This window comes from Neofelis nebulosa, chromosome 13, assembly GCF_028018385.1.
Source record: "Neofelis nebulosa isolate mNeoNeb1 chromosome 13, mNeoNeb1.pri, whole genome shotgun sequence".
NCBI classification, from domain to species: domain Eukaryota; kingdom Metazoa; phylum Chordata; class Mammalia; order Carnivora; family Felidae; genus Neofelis; species Neofelis nebulosa.
In genome coordinates, this window is record NC_080794.1 from 62,803,248 (window position 1) to 62,822,536 (window position 19,289).

At 43.5% G+C, this 19,289-nt stretch overlaps 1 protein-coding gene across 2 annotated transcripts in view; it reads left to right on the forward strand.

Moving 5' to 3' along the window:
- The first annotated feature begins 2,712 nt into the window (after nucleotides 1-2,712).
- CNNM1 (cyclin and CBS domain divalent metal cation transport mediator 1) overlaps nucleotides 2,713-19,289 on the forward strand; it is a 59,344-nt gene continuing 42,767 nt past the window's right edge. Inside the window, exon 1 of one of the 2 annotated variants that reach the window (XM_058697428.1) lies at nucleotides 2,713-4,601. In XM_058697428.1, the coding sequence (XP_058553411.1) occupies nucleotides 3,038-4,601 (1,564 nt within the window). In that variant the 5' untranslated portion in view covers nucleotides 2,713-3,037. The remainder of the gene's footprint in view (nucleotides 4,602-19,289) is intronic. The other variant, XM_058697429.1, reaches the window with a different exon arrangement.

Here is a 19,289-nt window from a genome sequence, read left to right on the forward strand (position 1 = left end):
CAATCTAGAGTCCAAAGAAGTTTTACCCAGTCATTTAACCTGATCTGTAAAATGGGTAGAATTATATCTACTTCACAGGACTATTGGTGTGTGTGAGTGTGTGTATGGAATAATAAATATGAAATTCCTTTGTAGCACTAAAACTTGATAAAGCTGTTAAGTGGTATTATAATGATGGCAAAGTCCTATGGCTTAAATGAGGTGGGAGGACCCTTAGGATAGCAGGTACCTCTGTGCTGAGGAACTTAGGTTGGGAGAAGAGAGAGATCTAAGTGTCAGGAGAAAAATGAGAGCAGTTCTTGCCAATACTTAAGAGAAACGATCACATGCTTGACCCCTCTTCTCCCTTTCCCTTATACTTCCCATACATGCTTCAATGTTCTCTCTTCAGATTAAATCTTCCTTCTGTCTCTTAAGCAGCCCATGCAAAAGGCAGCTTGTGGTATACAGGATCTAGTGCATTTTGAGGCAATGGCAGGTTTGTTTTCCAGTCCCTACATCCTATTTCACATTCTCTGTCCAGTCCCAAACTGGGAAGGGGCTACGTCCACTCTGGATAAGAGTTTGTAATGAAAACAAGGTAACTTTTAGTCAGAACCATTTGTATTGAGCTTTACCCTTTGTAAATCTTTCTGAATATCTTTGGGGTCTCACAGATCCTAGGGAAAATAAAATTTACATACAGCAATGATTTTTAAATGAGTCGAAGGTACCAAAAGTAGTATGTCAAATTACTGTTACTTTTACATATTAAAAAGTGATATAGGGGCACCTGGGTGGCTCAGTCATTTGAGTGACTTGATTTCAGCTCAGTTCATGATCCCAGAGTCGTGAGATCGTGCCCCATGTCAGGGTCTGTGCTGAGCTTGGAGCCTGCTTAAGATTCTCTCTCCCTCTCTCTCTTTCTCTCTCTCTCCTTCTGCCCCTCTCCCCCACATGTACTCTCTCTCAAATTAAAATTAATTAATTAATAGTAATACAGATCTATGATAAATTTGCCCAAGAAAAATGAAAACATGTTCATACAAAACCCTGTACACAAACATTGATAGTTGCTTTATTCATAATTGCCAAAAACTATAAATAACTCAAATGTTCTTTAACTGGTAAATGGATAAACAAACTGTGGTGCATCCATGTAATAGCGTATTACCCAACCATAAAAAGAAATGAACTACTGATAAGCACAACAACATGGATGATTCTCAAATGTGCTATGCTAAATAAGGGAAGCCAGATCCAAAAGGCTTTAATTGTATTATTCCACTTATGTGACATTCTGGAAAAGGAAAACTACAGGGGGAGAACAAATCATTGGTTGCCAAAGGATGGGATTGAGGGAGGGGTTCCACAAAGAGAGGCTCAGAGTGAATACTGGAAGATGATGGCACTATTCTTTCTTAAATGTTTACTTATTTATTTTTGAGAGGCAGGGGACAGAGAGAGAGGGAGACAGAAAATTCCAGGACAGGGTTCCAACTCACCAACTGTGAGATCATGACCTGAGCCGAAATCAAGTGTCAGAGGCTTAACAGACTGAGCCACCCAGGGGCCCCAAGATGGCACTATTCTTGAGTATGATACATGAATATGTATTTGTCAAAACTCAGAACAGCACATCAAAAAGTGAATTTTACTATATAAATTTTAAAAATAAATTTATAAAAGTAAAAATAAAGTAACAGGCCCTAGTAAATTCAAACAATGCAAAGAATTCAGTTAAAAAAAAAAAAAAGTCTCCCTCCCAGGGCTTTACGGTGATAGAGAAAATTCTGCATTTTGATTTGCAGTGATGGCTATGTAAATCTACACACGTGATAAAATAAGATAGAACTATACATATACATTACACCAATGGCAATTTCCTGCTTTTGGTATTATACTATAGTTAAGGTGTAACCACTGGGGAAAACAGGATGAAGATTACTAGGATCTCTGTATTTTCTTTGCAACTTCCTGTTTATATATATTTGGAAGTATCTCTCAACCAAACTTCCACTCTAGTCCTGCTCCCCAGAAGTTAACACTTAGAAATTTCTTATGTATTTTCTGCATATAATATTTTATATGTGTATATATGCACATATAAATTTAACTTTTTTTGAGAGAGAGCATGAGTTGGGGAGAGGGAAAGAAAGAGAGAGAGAGAGAGAGAGAGAGAGAGAGAGAGAGAGAGAGAGAGAGACTCTCAAGCAGGCTCCACGTTCAGCACTCAGCCCAAAACCTGGATCAATCCCACCACCCTGGGATCATGACCTGAGCCAAAATCAAGTGTGGGACGCTCCACCGACTGAGCAACCCAGGCGCCCCTAAATTTAACTTGTAATACAAACTAGCATGTTATACATATTGTTTTGCATCTCGCTATTTTTCAACGATTACTTTGGGGATACTTCCATATCACAAACACATGGATCCACGTCATTCTTTTTTCCTGCTGCATAGTATTCCATCACATAGTAGTGTCACAATTTATTTCAACAGCTTCTTATGGATGGACATTTGGATCTTAACAAGGAGTTGAATTTACGTAATCTGGAAATTTTTTAAACATAGAAGGTCAGCCGGAGTTGAGACCAAACGCACAATTTTTACAGATTCAAAACTTATCTCCCTAATATCTTTTGACCAGAAGGGGGAACGCAAGAGGCAGGAGAAGAAGCGAAACGCTAGGAAATATCCCTGGCCAATCGGGAAGCACTGGGGCAGACAGAGAATTACTGCCGGGTAGGAGTTCGGAGGGGCGCCCTACTGCTGGAGCAGGAGGCCGTGCTCCAAGATAAGCTTTCCTTAGACTGCAGCTCAGATATACCGAAGTGCGTCGGGAGTTATGCATGGTGCAGTGATGCGTGGCCATCTCTCGCCTCCCGCGGGGACCCCGGGCGGGGGCATAGTCTGAACCCCGACCACCTCCAGCCCACATACGCAGGGGGCGTACACGTGGTGACCTGCCCGCGCCCGGGTTCTCGGCTCCGGCTCCTCCTCCAGATCTCGCTCCGTTCTCTGCAGTATCACGTGCAACCACGCCGGGTGCAGGATGGCGGCTGCGGCAACAGCGGTGGGTGTCAGGCTCCGGGACTGCTGCAGCCGAGGCGCTGTGCTCCTGCTCTTCTTCTCCCTGTCCCCTCAGCCCCCGGCTGCCGCCGCTTGGCTGCTGGGCCTGCGGCCCGAGGATACCGCTGGAGGCCGCGTGTCCCTGGAGGGGGGCACCCTGCGCGCGGCGGAAGGCACCAGCTTCCTCCTGCGCGTCTATTTCCAGCCCGGGCCCGCTGCGCCCGCGGCGCCGATGCCCGCACCTACCCTTTCCCCGGGAGAGAACGGCACCGGCGACTGGGCTCCGCGGCTCGTGTTTATCGAGGAGCCCCCGGGAGCGAGCGGCGTGGCGCCCAGCGCTGTCCCCACGCGCCCGCCGGGGCCGCAGCGCTGCCGCGAGCAGAGCGACTGGGCGTCGGATGTGGAGGTCCTAGGGCCCCTGCGACCCGGAGGCGTGGCGGGCTCGGCTTTAGTCCAGGTGCGGGTGCGGGAGCTGCGTAAGGGCGAGGCAGAGCGGGGCGGTGCAGGCGGTGGCGGGAAGCTCTTCTCGCTGTGCGCCTGGGATGGGCGCGCCTGGCACCACCACGGCGCCGCCGGCGGCTTCCTGCTGCGCGTCCGCCCTCGGCTGTACGGCCCCGGCGGGGACCTGCTGCCCCCCGCGTGGCTGCGAGCGCTCGGGGCGCTCCTGCTGCTCGCCCTGTCTGCCCTCTTCAGCGGCCTTCGCCTGAGCCTGCTCTCGCTGGACCCGGTGGAGTTACGGGTGCTGCGGAATAGCGGCTCCGCCGCAGAGCAGGAACAGGCGCGCCGCGTGCAGGCCGTGCGCGGCAGGGGGACCCATCTGCTCTGCACCCTGCTCCTGGGCCAAGCCGGAGCCAACGCTGCCCTGGCTGGCTGGCTGTACGCCTCGCTGCCGCCGGGCGTCGGGGGCACCGGGGAAGATTACAGCGAGGCAGGGATCCACTTCCCGTGGCTGCCGGCGCTCGTGTGCACCGGAGCCGTGTTTCTGGGCGCCGAGATCTGCCCCTACTCGGTGTGTTCGCGCCACGGGCTGGCCATCGCCTCGCACAGCGTGTGCCTGACTCGGCTCCTGATGGCGGCCGCCTTCCCCGTGTGCTACCCGTTGGGCCGTCTACTGGACTGGGCGCTGCGTCAGGAGATCAGCACCTTCTACACTCGGGAGAAGCTGCTGGAGACGCTACGGGCCGCGGACCCATACAGCGACCTGGTGAAGGAGGAGCTCAACATCATCCAGGGCGCCTTGGAGCTACGCACCAAGGTGGTAGAAGAGGTGCTGACCCCCCTCGGGGACTGCTTCATGCTGCGCTCTGACGCGGTGCTAGACTTTGCCACGGTCTCGGAGATCCTGCGCAGCGGCTACACTCGCATCCCCGTGTATGAGGGCGATCAGCGGCACAACATTGTGGACATTCTGTTTGTCAAGGACTTGGCCTTCGTGGACCCCGACGACTGCACGCCGCTCCTCACCGTCACCCGCTTCTACAACCGGCCTCTTCACTGCGTCTTCAATGATACTCGGCTGGACACCGTGCTGGAGGAGTTTAAGAAGGGTGAGCAGTGGTCTATCTCCTCTCTCAACTGCTTCCCCCTTCAAAAGTAATACCCTTTCATAAACATGTGAAGTTTCAGGTAGAGTTGCAAAGCAACTCTCCTATGGTAGCAAAAACCCAAGGAAGGCCTGACCCACCTCATGGCAGCTATTTTCGTTTCACTTCTCCCTACCTTCCTTGCAGCTGACTGAGCCCCAGCCTCTAACATTTTACTTGGCTCTTAAGATGCCCCATATTCCTCATTCATTCCCTCTCAGTATTTTTCAGGATCTAACAATTGGCAGGTATTATTGTGCAGATTGGACTCGGGATAGTCCTTGGAGGTCTTTGGGTAGCTCCCACCCAATACAGGAGGAACCTTCACAGCCTCCCATAGCTAGCAGCCTTCCTTTTAAACTCTTCCCAGGGCTGGAAACTCACAATCTCCAGAGCAAACTAACTGTTGTTGGACAGCTCCAGCTACTGATAATGCCCTTCTTACATGGAACAGAAAGCTATGTCTTAGGAACTGCTCTCTGGGTCCTAGTTGTGCCCTTTGAATCACACAGACAGCTTAGTTTTTGGGTTTTTTTTTTTTTTTTGTCTTATTTAACTTTCTATCAGCTGTTCATTTGATATATGTCAGGTAACCAGGTTGGAGATTAAAGGTTGACTAAGATGGTGAGGTCCTTGTACTTCTGGGAATTGGGGTCCCATGTGATAGGGTAAATGTAGGTGTAAGGAAATATTCTGGTAAAGGGAACCACCAGAAAATTTGCATATGTAAATGAATGGGGTTTCCTTCAGAGCAGTCACCACCCTCCCAGTGTCATGTGTTTAACATGCATGTCTGGGGTTTGTCTTTAGAAACTGTCTTCTGGAGTTGAGTACGATTCACTCAAGAAAAATCAGCTTGGATTCTTTAGGGTTTTCTTGGAATTGCACAGTTTGACTGGTTCTCCTAGTTAACCAGAAAGACACTTGATTGTTTTTGAAAATCAAATCTACCTTCAAGAGTCACCATTGAGTTCAGAAGACTATCTCACAGACCCTGAAAACAATTCCAGAAATGAGTTGAGAACAGTGACATGGTTAGAATAAGTGTAGAACCTTCTAGAATGACCATTTTGAAGGAGGCTTTCATCTGTACATATGAATTAGCATGTTTATTAAAAACAAAACAAAAAAATCAATCCCCTGACTTTAGAATCAAGCTTCAAATGTAGCTTCCTTATGGCTAGCAGGAATCCCATTTGTCACATCTTGACACATCTTTCTGTTTATCAAAAATTCAATCTCATTACTTTATCATTTGCACTCTTTAGAACTTTCATTCAGAGAGAAATCTTGGATCTTCCTCCTGCCACAATTTTTTTAGAGAAGTAAAATTGTCTTCAGTATCCAAGTGTAGCCTGAAAACCAGGGGAAAGTTGAAAACTGACTTTCTATCCAAGCTGTAAACTTTGTGTTGGTATCATGAGAAGGGAAGGAAAATGTATATACATTATAGCTGTTTTAGCCCAATCTGGCCTGCTCTTTCCCCCCTTCTGTCTCCCCTAAGTCCCTGTATGACTTGTTCCCACTGTAACCTAAGGTTCATCCATCCACTCTTAGAATTAGTCTTACATTTTGTAAGACTCCTGCAGAAGGGAGTCTTGGATCTGGGCATAAAAACTGTAAAAATCCGTATATTAATTTGTAAGGACTGCCATAAAAAATACCATAAACTGAGTGGCCTAAATTATGTAAATTTATTTCCTTATAGTTTTGGAAGCTGGAAGTCCAAGATCAAGATGTTGGCAGGTTTGGTTTCTCCCGAGGACTCTCTTTTTGGCTTGCAGAGGGCTGGCTTCTCTCGGTGTCCTTTCATGGTCTTCCTTCAGTGTGTGTGAGCTCATTCTTAGAATCTCTACGGTTCTAATAATTTCTTCTTATAAAGACACCAGTCAGATTGGATTAAGGCCCAGCCTATCAGCCTGATTATAACTTATCTATCCCTTACATGTGATAGTTAGGACAGAGTGCAGTTAAGATAGTGTCTCATTGTCATGTGCTATTGGAGGACATTTTTCAGGAAACTATAAACTCATTCATTCATTCACTATTTATTGAGCTTCTGCATTATAGGCAATAATGCGAGACAACAACACTGCCCTTAGAAAGTTAACAGTCTACAAAGGGGTAGTGTCAGAGTAAGGACAGTCTTCAGAAGCAGGAATTGTGTCTCACTAACCTTTGGATCCCTAGCACCTTGCACAGTGCCTTGCACAAGGTAGGCTGCTCAAAAAAGTCAATATTGATCTGAAATGAGTCCTGCTGAAGAATTTTGAAATCTGGTCTGAAAAAGGCTTGTCAGTGTTGTATCATTAGTTTGTAATTAGGCAGATCACTAAAGAGAAGCAGGGAATTATGGTGAACACGATTTGGAAATGTTGGGGCTCAGAGCCGACAGCCAGGAAAGAATTCTTGAGACATCTTTGGTGCAAAAAGGTGCTTTTATTAAAGCCGGGGACAGGACTGTGGGCCCAAAGAGCTGCACTGGGGTCATAAAAAATGGCCGATTATATACTTTTAAGTTGGGAGGGAGTTTGGGATAACACAAGCCTCAAGGTATTTTTGGAAACAAGGTTTCCAGGACCCTGAGGGAGGCTAGCTGTTAATAGGAAAAGGTCATTTATTACTGTTTAGTAAATCCTCAGTCATGAGACCCTTCCAGTTACAGCAGTGGGCCATTTGCCTAGAGGATGTTTGCTAACATATCTTGGTGGGTAGAGAGTAAGGAAGTTTCCAAAGGAATTTTTATGTGTTAAAGTAGATTTACAACATCCTGGGGGGATCAGGATAATGTTAAGCTAAGATTGCCTTTTGCCCTTAGCAAAGTGTCATCATCAAGGCAGCTGAACTCCCAGAGGAAGGTCACTCTACCTGTTTCAAGGACTTGTCAATGGGTTGTAGGTAGTAAGGAAATTTAATTTTTTTCTTTCGCCTTTGTTTCCCACATCAAACGCCATGCCAAGAAAGAGATTTCCACATCCCTTCAGAGCATTTCTCCTTCCTCAAAGTGCGGTCCAAAAACTAACAACATGGGCCTTACCTGGGAACGTGTTAGAAATGCAGAACTTCATACATCATTCTAAATCCACTGAGTGAAAATCTGCATTTTAACAATCCCCCAGGCGACTCATGTACATTAAAGTCTGAGAAGCACTGCCTTCAGAGAACCCTTATTAACAGTGATTGGTAGACTTACTTAGAATAAATACCAGAAATAAGCATCAAGCTGAGTGTTCTCTGGCTTCATGCCATGTAACACAGTGGTCATTTTCCAAAAACATTATGTTTGCACCATAGGTTAGTAAAGGAAAAGAGTTGAACGACTTCTCCTTACCTTTAAAAATAACTTAAAAAAATTTTTTTTTCAACGTTTTTTATTTATTTTTGGGACAGAGAGACATAGCATGAATGGGGGAGGGGCAGAGAGAGAGGGAGACACAGAATCGGAAGCAGGCTCCAGGCTCTGAGCCATCAGCACAGAGCCTGACGCGGGGCTCGAACTCGCGGACCGCAAGATCGTGACCTGGCTGAAGTCGGACGCTTAACCGACTGCGCCACCCAGGCGCCCCTAAAAATAACTTTTAAAGTAAGTCATAAAAGCCCTTCTGTTTCCCTCACTTCTTTGCATCTCAAGTAACTTAACTACCTAAACAAACCCATTAGGAGGTAGGGGAGGAAAATGACAAATAGGAACAACAATTACCATTAACTGAGCGACTTGCTCTGCATGGCACCCTGCCAAGCCCTTTACACACTTAGAACAACCCTCCTGGGTAGATATTATCAACTCCATTTTACAGATGAAGAAACTAAAGCTCAGACCCCTTACATGACTTACTCAACTTTCCACAGTTGATAACTGAATTGTGATTTGAACTAGATCTGTGGACACCAGAATCTGTTCTTTTCCCCACTACACCAGTCTTAATCCATCCCCCATCCCAGAACTCCTGCCACCCGCAGGATTCAAAGCTGGCCTTTCACCTCTGACTTGCTGCCCATGTCTGATTTACCTCTAGTTTTCAAAGGTTAGAAATGGAGCTTTTATAATTACAATACTTGCTAACATATATATTGCATTTTACAAAACATTTCTACCCATCTTAACTGATCCTTAAAATAACTCTGCAGTTACAGGTGAGGCCCATAAGACCCAGAAAGGTTACTTGGCCTACCTAGGACCTTCACTGAGCTAGTATTCCAAGGCCCAGATTCAAATCCAGGTCATGTGACTCAAAGCTCTTGTCCATGTGGGATTTCACCTCTATACTTCTTATGAGCTCCAGGTCTTTAGAAGTGGGGAAAAGGAGAAAGGTCTTTCTAGCTAGCGTGGTAGTTTTACAAAAGGTAACAGTATTTCTCCCCAACTGGACTGTGAGTTCCTTAAGGGCAGAGAATGAATCTTACTTTACATTCTCAGGACAAACACAGTGGCAACCGTGGCAAAGGGATGAGTAGGTATTTGTTGAATGAATGGTTTTAAGTAGCTAATTTCTACTATATTTTTATGTTTGAGTGAGGTGAACCCAAAGTATAGAATAATTAGTGTTGTTCCATTGACCACAACCAACCTTTCCTCTTCATCTTCCCAGATTCTCTACCCCAGTCAGTGGCACTGCTCCTCCAGTCTCCCAGGCTAAAAACCCCCCTTTTACCCTTCACCCTCATGCTACTAACCACTGTCTTACTCTGCTTCAGCTGCCATAACAAAATACCATGGACTAGTTGGCTTAAACAACAGGAATTTATTTTCTCAGAGTTTTGGAGACCAGAAGTCCAAGATCAAGGTTCCACCTGATTTTTTTTCTGGTGAGGGCTCATTTCCTGGCTTGTAGAGGGCCAGCTTCTCTCTATATCTCTACATGGCCTTTCCTTGGTGCATGTATACAGAGAGAGCCAGTTCTTGTCTCTCTTCCTCTTATAAAGATACCAATCCTGCTGGTTTAGGGCCCCATCCATATGATCTTATTTAACCTTAATTATCTCCTCTGAGGCCCCATCTGAGTGGGTAGGGGGTGTTAGTACTTCAACATATGAATTTGGGTGGTGGGGAGAGAGACATATTCAGTCCATAACAATCACCAAAGTCTGCCAAAAATTGGCCAAGATTGCATCTAAAATATTTCTTGTCTATATATAATATAGTCCACTATTTCTTTCGCTTAGGTGAGTCATTGAGTTTATTCAAGAAATAGTTACTGTGTACCGTTTAGGCACAGTGGAGGACATACAGTTCCTGTCTGCACAGAGCTTTCATCCAAAGTGAGAGACTGAAGTTAAGCACATGAGGTAGTGATGAAGAGCATAAGCTTTGGTGCCAGACTGCCTGAGGTTTGGGACAGTTACTTAATTACCTATTCTGTTAGCTGTCAAATGAGGATAATAATGGCATTTACTCATAGAGTTGTTTGAAATAGTAATACAGTATTGCTTTATAATGCATATTTAGTAATTGTCATTGTAAGTGTTAGCTAAGATTCTTAAATACAAACACAAACCTGTTACTCCTCTGTGCAAATGCCTCCTAAAAAATTTTGTGTCTTCCAATTTTTGTCTCCCTCAGATCCGTCCTCTGCAGTGCCACCAAAATAATCTCTGGTGACGTCATCCCCTTCTTAAAACCCTGCTGCACTCCCCACTGCCTGCAGCATAAAGTCTAAGCTGTGCTCTCCTGACCTCCTCCTGCCCTCCCCTCCAGGCCCATCCCTCACCACTCCTGCCACAGCTTTGTGCTCCAGCAACTGAATTTCATGGCCCCACTGCTGTCACTTGCCTTTGTCTCTTTCCTCACAATATGCATTGCCTGATTAATCCCTATTCCAGCTCCTCCTTTAACACTCAGCACAGGGTCCACATCCTCTGGAAAGCTTCTCCCGTAAACCCCAGTTTGAGCCAAGTTAATTGTCCCATATCTCTCTTATTGAACTAACAAGTTGTATTATTGGTTTTTTGCTTATTAATGTTGCTCACCCCCAAGATGAGCAAAGACTATCTTATCTGTCTTTGTAGCTGTAGTACCTAACAATGGATAGGAAACATGCTAAGTTTTCAGTAAATGTTTGTTGAATGAATGAATAACTGAAGGAGTTAAACTTTAATATAATAGAAAGGCTCTGCAGAGCTCTAGTAAATGAATCATTAATGATCTCCAGCCAATCATTTTGGACGATGCAGGACAAAGGCAAATTTTAAGTCTTAGAAGAAATGTGCTGCATGTATGTTTCCTCCACATTTTTAGGTAAATCTATATTGTAATAATTATTTATCCTTTTTCATGTTCAAAGCACTATGCTCAGAGTTGGATGTATGAGACATAGTCCCTGCTCCCAAAGAGCCGACAGCCTGAAAGAATAGTGTTCTCCTTTGGAAAGGTAGGAGGCAGGTTGGACTCCCCTTTCCTCCAACTTTAACAACGTTACAATTTACAAGTCATGGACCTATGTGGATAAGACAGACCTGTGTATAAATCATTACAATAAAAGTGATAGAATAGAAATATAAAAATTCAATGAGAACATGGAGAAGAGAATGACTATGGTTAGGTTATAAAATTTTTATAAAATTTTACTTTTATAAAAATTTTACTTAAGTTTATAAGTTTCTATACTACATGTTCGTTACAGAAAACTGAAAATTTTAGAAAGCATGAAAATCACCTGAAGGTAGTCATCCCACTATCCTGAAATAATAACTCCTAATATTTTGTCATGTTAAAAGTGTAGCACCCGGGGCGCCTGGGTGGCTCAGTCTGTTGAGCAACCGGCTTCAGCTCAGGTCGTGACCTCGTGGTTCCTGAGTTCGAGCCCTGCGTCGGGCTCTGTGCTGACAGCTCAGAGCCTGGAGCCTGCTTCAGATTCTGTGTCCCCCTCTCTGCCCCACCCCTGCTTGTGCTCTGTCTCTCTCTGTCTTTCAAAAATGAATAACATTAAAAAAAAATTTTTTTAAGTGTAGCACCCAAACTAACAACCTTAATTCTTAAAAAGACAATGAAGAGGAAAACCCATGATCTTGCCTTCTTCCACTAATAAAATATCCTGTTCTAATCCTAAAAGTGATTTTTTATATGATTATATTATTTTCACTGTAGCCTCCTTGGGAGTAAGTCCTATAATTTGGGAAGACAAATTTATGAAATAGATCCTTAAAGATTTGTTGAACTTAATTTCTAAAGTTCACTACTCTGCTCATCGGATTGTTATTAGGAGAAAATCAACCCTATGCAGAAAACAGGGAGAAGGAATAAAGCTTTGTTCTGAAGTCAGAGGCCTCTAGGTGCAATTGCTGTAATATTTAACAGTTAGACAATTTCGCTCTGCTGGGTTAGTAACACCATCTTCCTAAACGAAAGATGGCACAGTACGCATTCTGTTGGGTTATTCTATCTATGGACTAATGTGGCTGTAAAGCGGCTTATTGCAGTTTTCATACTCAGTCTTTGTTCATTTGTTGATTCATTCTTTCATTTATTCAGTAAATATTGAACTGCTTTGGACCAGGCACTGTACTAGGCCTTGGGAATACAATGGTGAACAAGACAGACACTGTGGAGCTGAAAGGTATCCTCTTCAAGCTTTGGTTCTACCGCATGTGATCTGGTGTTCAAAAGACATCCAGCCAGCTAGTAAGTGCTGCTGGCATAGATATGCCATGTAACATTTTCACTGAGGAATAATCTGGTTGGAAAGTCAGTGTTTTGCTTTATCACTCCCAATTCAGGTGTGATATTTTAGCAGGAAGAATAATCCTTCAGGGCACCTCGGTGGTTCAGTTGGTTAAGGGCCTGACTCTTGGTTTTGGCTCAGGTCATGATCTCATGGTTCCTGGGATCAAGCCGGCATCGGGCTCTGTGCTGACAGTGTGGAGCCTGCTTGGGATTCTGTCTCTCCCTTTCTCTCTCTCTGCCCCTCCCCCAGTTATACATGTGCTGTCTCTCTCTCTCTCAAAATAAATAAATAAACTTTAAAAAAGTTTTAAAAAAGAATAATTATCGCATTGTTTTATTCTATAAAAAGCTGCTAAAACATTAGCGCTACATATTTTGTCTTTCATAAAAGAAAATAAAAAATTCTTTTCACTCAAAGTTATATTTTGCTGATATAATTAAGTGTAATATGTTTAAAAATGTGTTAGACATTGCTAGATAGTAATTAGTGAAATTTAGAATGTTTACCTTCTAAACAATAATTAGAGCAAGCAGTAAACAAAGCATAGTCCATCATGTAGAGGGAGGCAGAAGAAAAAGGAACAAGAAAAAGTAGGAATAGTTAAATATACAAAGTGTTAAATTGTTGATTTATATTTCTTTCTTTAAAAATTTTTATTATGATTGTTGTAATATGGTTCTGAAATAATTTTTTTTTTCTCAGCCTGGCAAAAGAAATACCAGGTAACAGTAGAATTTAGCTGTAAGGGGCACTGAAAAACCTGACAGAGAATCTAATTCATGCATTCATTTTTAGATTTAGTTATCTTTTCCAGAATATAACAGCCTTCATTGTCAGACTTTTTATCTAATCTAAATCCCACAGGCTGCAGTTAAATTCCATTTCCTTGTTTTATCATCCTTGTTGAGTCCTCTCTTATCTGAAGAGTATAGTAGCTCACCTCAATTCCATTTTTTAACAGTCAAATACATTTGGTTGTGTTTCTGGAGCCCTTAAAGCATTTGGGTATCACGGTGGGGGGTGGGGGGTCTGTAAATGTACTTTCTTCAACTGGTTTGCCTCTAGGCCCACATTTGGGGACCCTTGGACCTTCCATAACAACTCTTCAATTCCCTTTTTATTTTCTGCTGTCTGTTCCTTTCCAAATTGGGATTCTTCTCAATTCATTCTTTCCTCTCTTTCTCCCTTCCCTCCTTCCCCTCTTTCTCCCTTCCTTCTTTCCTTCTTTCCTTCCTTCCTTCCTTTTTTCCTTCCTTCCTTCCTTCCATATGACATCATTCTATATCAGGCCTCCTGCCCTCCTGGCACTTGCCATGCAGTTGGAAAATATACACTAACCAGTAACTGATTACAAGTGGTAACAAGTAATTTGAAGAAAGAATAGAGCCATGAGAGCATATAATAGGGGCTCTGACCTGGTCTTGTGGCTAAGGATAGACTCCTCCCTATCCCCAAGTGATATTTGAGCTGAATCCTAAGAGGGTGGCAAGAAGAAGTTCACTAGAGGAAGAGCTTTCCAGGAGAAGGGAGCAGACGTGCAAAGGATCCAAGGAAAGGGGGCCAGTGTGGGTGCCATGTGGGTTCCTGAGCCATTTAATATCCATTAGGGAAAGTGCCACCTTCCCAGCCAACCTTCCCTCTACCCCTCAGGATTGTGTAGACAGTTGAGTTCACAAATATTCACTGAGTGCCTGGCTGCCAGGGCTCTGGGAGATGGCTATGGATATGAATATGGGAAAGAGCCTGGCCTCCAGGAGCGTGAAAGTAGGAAGAGCCTTGAAGGAAATGATATCAAACAGCCTGGCAGACAGGCAAGGGCATCCAGACCTCTGTGGGGGAAGGGAGAAGGCAGAAATTCCCTGGGAGGATCTGGGAAAACTCTGAGGAAGTCAATGGAGAGGGATTCTGGTAAGCATTTATGAAGGGAAAAGGCATTCCAGCTGAGGCAGGAGCTTGAACTAGAAAAATAAAAGCAGAAAGGGAGCCAACCCTGTATTTGAATGCTGGTAAAGCAATGATCTTAATGCTGCTTTTCTCCCAGCAAAGTGGGGAACTAGGCAGAATGGGATATTCATCAAACATAATTTCTGTTCTCTCCAAAGGCCAAAACTGTATATTTTAACCATTTTTGGTGGTGATATTTCTAAAATGTTTTATGCCCATTCCTGCCTTCCTTAGGAAAGGATCCTAAATATAACTTAATCTTTTCTTGATGACGCAGGATCATGGTCATGAGAATGTAGTTATTTTATGCTGTATTATAAAGCAGTCCACTGTCTACTTTTTCTCTTTTTCTCTGTCCTCTGGCTCTGGCTATCAGCTGCTATTTCTCTCTGAGTCAGCCTCAAGCAAATCCATCCCCCAACCTCACCCATCACAAAACCACTCTTTCTGTGTCTATTTCAGAGCTTCTGTTTAACTGAGAAATCAAGTAAATACACGTGTTGGGAATTATGTGTCTGGTGTATAGTAAGCTTCAATAAGTATTTGTTGAATAAATGACTAATTAGGCCTTGACTGGGAGCCTCTACTAGGCATGAGGTTGGTGTATGGACCTGGGGTAGATCCTTCTGGGCAGGTTCAAAGCTGTGCAAAGTCATATCTCCAGATAATGGGTTGTTACACTGCTATTTTTGAGTGTTGCTTAGCAAGCCAAACTGCCAACCAGCTTAGATCCTAGTGACTAACGACTATGTTTTCATGCCCTGGTGATGCTGGTTACCATGGTGTTCTACACTGTTGGCTTTTTTATAATTGCCTTTTAGTGGCTCGAGAAAATTTTTTTGTGATAAGTGTATTGATTATTCTATTTTAGATGAAGTAAGACTAAGATAATTACTACAAAGTACAGCCTTTTTATTTTAATAAACTAGGGAAAGGAACTGTTTTGTTTTTCCAAATCAAGGTGGTTGCTACAAGGCTGGTAGGTAAGGTAACATTTTTGTGCTTCTCTTCCTGATTTGATAGAAAGTGATTTGATTTGATTCTGTAGATTTTTTAAAAAAATCTATCATGTGTCAAAGCATCTTTTTCTCATCTTACTCCAATAGAATTCTTCAATATTAAGATATAAACGTTAGATAAACATTAGGAGTTCACAACGCTTTGTAAACACAAGACACTGTAACTATTGGCACTATTAGAATTCCCGTGTTATCATATATTATCACAAAGAAGCATCCTGTAAAACCAAACTGTTTTTGTAGCCCCAGGACTGTTTAGACTAGTGGAAGTAGAGAATTTTAGAGCCAAAAAAGGCACCTTGGAGGTCACCTGCTCTCATCCTTTAATTTTAAGGTGGAGGAAACTGAGGCCCAGAAAAGACAAATAATACAAATAGTGATGATAATCCCTTATAGTTAGTCTTTACATTTGCAAAGATCTTTCCAAAACAGTAACTCATTTTGTACCCACCATGCAAGTGAAGTCAATAGAATTTTTTCCCTTTTTGTGTATGAGGCACCTGGGATCTGGAGACAGGAGTGTCCTGCTCAGTGTTAGTGACTGAGGCAGAATCAGAAGCCACATCTATGACTTAACTACCTCAGACCACGGAGCCACAGACATAGATTCCTAAACACCTGGGCTTAGATCCTGGCTTCTATGTTTCCTGGCTGTGTGACTAGGGAAGGTCACTCTACGACTCTGAATGAGGCTTATCTCCCTTCTTAAAATGGGAATGATGATACTATATTGTAAGTTTACTGCAAAGGCTGAAGATAATGCCTGTACCACATTCAAGACACTCCACCATTTGCCTTCTACCTCCCTGATCTAATTACATGAATTGTATCTACTTAGTCATTTAGTGTAACAAGTGCTTTCTCTGATCCAATCCATGTAAATGTGACTGTACATAATGAACAGAAGTGAGAGCTGCTTAGAGACAAGTCACTATTTCTCTAAGTCTCCATTTTCTCATCCATATAGTAGTAGTAACAATCCCTATTTGGCAGAGATACTATAAAGATTAGGGTTTAATAGGTATGGCAGTTACCACTAGGGCAAAAACTGGAAAATGGGGTGTGCTCTTGGGAGTCAGCTTGATTTAGATCAGAAACAGTGGAGGAGAATGTTGGAGTAGCTGTAGACTGTCTTTACCTGGAATGAGAACCTTCAAAAGGGTGGGTTTTAAGGTTACCTCTGGAGTCTGGCTTACTTCGAATAGAACCCCTGAGAGCCACATCTCTCTCCTCCCTAGGACCAGCCTAGTTGAGTCATAGCCCCTGGGCTGGCCCAGAACTGTATGATCTCTAGGCAACTTAGGCAGGCCTATTTGCCTTTCAGTGTCTTTCTTCATGTCTGAGGTTGGTTCATGGCCTGAGAATGTCACCATTAGTCAAAGCTTAGCCAGGTCACTTAGGGTCATCATGGTGATTTTTAAGCTAAGGACTCTGGTTATGTTTAGCCTGAACCTGGAGAAAGACAAACTGGCCCCATAGGCTGCCTCCAAGATAGGCTCTGGGTCTGAGAGGCTTGAAGTTCAAGTATCCAGTCTCATTTACTTGTCTTGAAGCTTTTCACAAACCCCAGCTAGGTGAGTCCTGTTCACTTCCCTGAGCTCAATATTGGCTCTGCCACTTATTAGCTGACTATCCTTGGACCAGTTATTTTCTGAATGGGGAATAAACACAATCCATTTTGATAGAGTAGTGCGAAAGAAGGCAAGGTATATACCAAAAACGAAAAAACCAAAAAAACAAAAAAACCTCACACATGGAGGCCATTAATGGCAGCAAGAAGACTTCAGGAATAATCCTCCCTGGTAACTTGTACATGTTACTGAAGCGGGGAGTAAGCTCATAAATGCTTTGTGGGGGCAGTCAATCTTGTTTTGGTGGATAGAATGGATTGGAACTGGAGAAACCACAAGGAGGATCGGTTAGGAAATTAATGCAGTTGTCCAGGATCCAATGCAGAGGTGGAAACTAAGGACTGTGCACTTGCAATTGTAATGGAGAAAATCTCTTAGACTTCATTACCTTCAGGATGCTCCTTCTCAGCCTCCTTTACTGATTCCTCCTACATCACATTCACTGAGCAGGGCCTTCTCATATCAGATACTCAAATATTTGCTGCATGAATGTTGCATCTGTGACCTCTAAATGTTAGAACACCTCAGCTCAGAAATGGATCTTTGTCTAGTCTCACTTCCATGACTATTTCATTCATTCTCCCAAAGATATCATAAGTTCCAGATTTATGGTTCCAGCTACTAGTTGACATTCCACTTAGAGGTCTGAAAGGCATCCCAAACTTAAACTGTTCAAAACTGAGCTCCTGCTGCCTCTTCCAAGCTGACTCCTTGCACAATATTCCCAAACTCTGGAAATTGCAGTTCCATTCTTGTCATTCAGGCCCAAACTTCTCTTTCACTGTTGCTCCACATCCAGTGCCTCATGTAGGCTCTGCTTTCAGCATATCTGGAGAATCTGCTTACATCTCACCACCTCCTCTACTGCCTCCCAGCCAAGCCACCACCCATCTCTCACTTGGTTGACGGCCAGAACTTCCTATGATGTGTCTCTGCTTCTACCCCCACCCACTTTGTGTCCATTCTTAACACAACAGCTAAAAAGAGTCTTATAAACAAAAGTCAGGGCTCCTGGGTGGCTCAGTCGGTTGTGCATCTGACTCTTGATTTTGGCTCAGATCATGATCCCAGAGTCATGGGATTGAGCCCTGTGTCAAGCTCCACACTGATCATGGAGTCTGTTTAAGATTCTGTCTCTACCCCTCCCACCTCCGCCCCCCTCCCCTCTCCTGCGCATGTATGCACATACAGATGCATGCTCTCTCTCTCTCTAAAAAAAACAACATAAGTCAGATCATATCACTCTTTTGTCAAAAAACAAAAACACACCAACACGGAACTCTACAATGACTATGTCACTTGAAGAGCCAAGTCCTTACAAAGGCCGTCCAGGCTTTATCACAGGTGTACCTACCCTATCCCTTACCTCCCTGACCTTGGCTCCTACTACTGTCCTTTCCCACATTCAGCAGCCACCCCACTGACATCTTTGCCATTCCTTAAGCACATCAGTTGTACTTCCATTTACTACAGGCCTTTGCTTTTTGTTCTACTGCAAAGGTATCCCCCAGATATCCACAGGGCTCCCCACCTCACCACCTTCAGATCTTTACTGAAGTACTACCTTCTTGGGGAGTTAATCCCTGCCCTCTGCTACCTAAAATTGTAACACCTATACACTTCCCCATTGCTCTTCCCTGCTTTGCTTTTCATCTTAGTGCTGTGATACTGACTTTACGTAACACTATTTATCTGCCTTATTATCTCTCACCCCCAATTACTAAAATGTAAGCTACAGAAGGAAAATGATTTTGTTAGTTGTGTTCATTGCTGCATTTCTAGTGCCTAGAATAATGATTGGTACATAGTAGTAGTCATTTATCAACAATACTTATTGGTAAAATGAAGGAAGAAAAGGTGAATTGCAAGAATGTGGGGATTTTTTTTCCTAATAGGAAACAAAGAAAAAGAAGGTAAAAAATGACTCCTCAGTTATGACCCTGGGTAACTAGAAGGTTAATGGTACCATTTACTATAGTGAAGCGGCAGGAAGATCGGGGATAATGGCTCTTGAAGATCACGTGTTCCTGTTGAGATAAGCGATTTTGACAAGACAAGGAGAGAGCTCAGGCAAATGTGTAAAGCAGGATAGGAGTTCAAAATAGACACTGATGTTAAGATATAAATTTAGTCCTCAGGAAAGAGGTGGTGGTGATATTTAAGGTGATGGGCTCTGCTGGGATCTGTAATCAGGAAGAGAGAGGAACAGAAGATCAAGGACCAGAGCAAAGGCTCTTGACTGCAAATGCCCAGTAGAGTCACCTGAAGAAGTTTGAAACATAACGTCCCAAGGCCTGCACTGTACCCTAGGCCAGTTAGATCAGGACTTCTGTGAGTGGCACCCAGGTAATCAATAGGTTTTAAAGCTCCCCAGGTGGCTCCTACATGCAGCCAGGG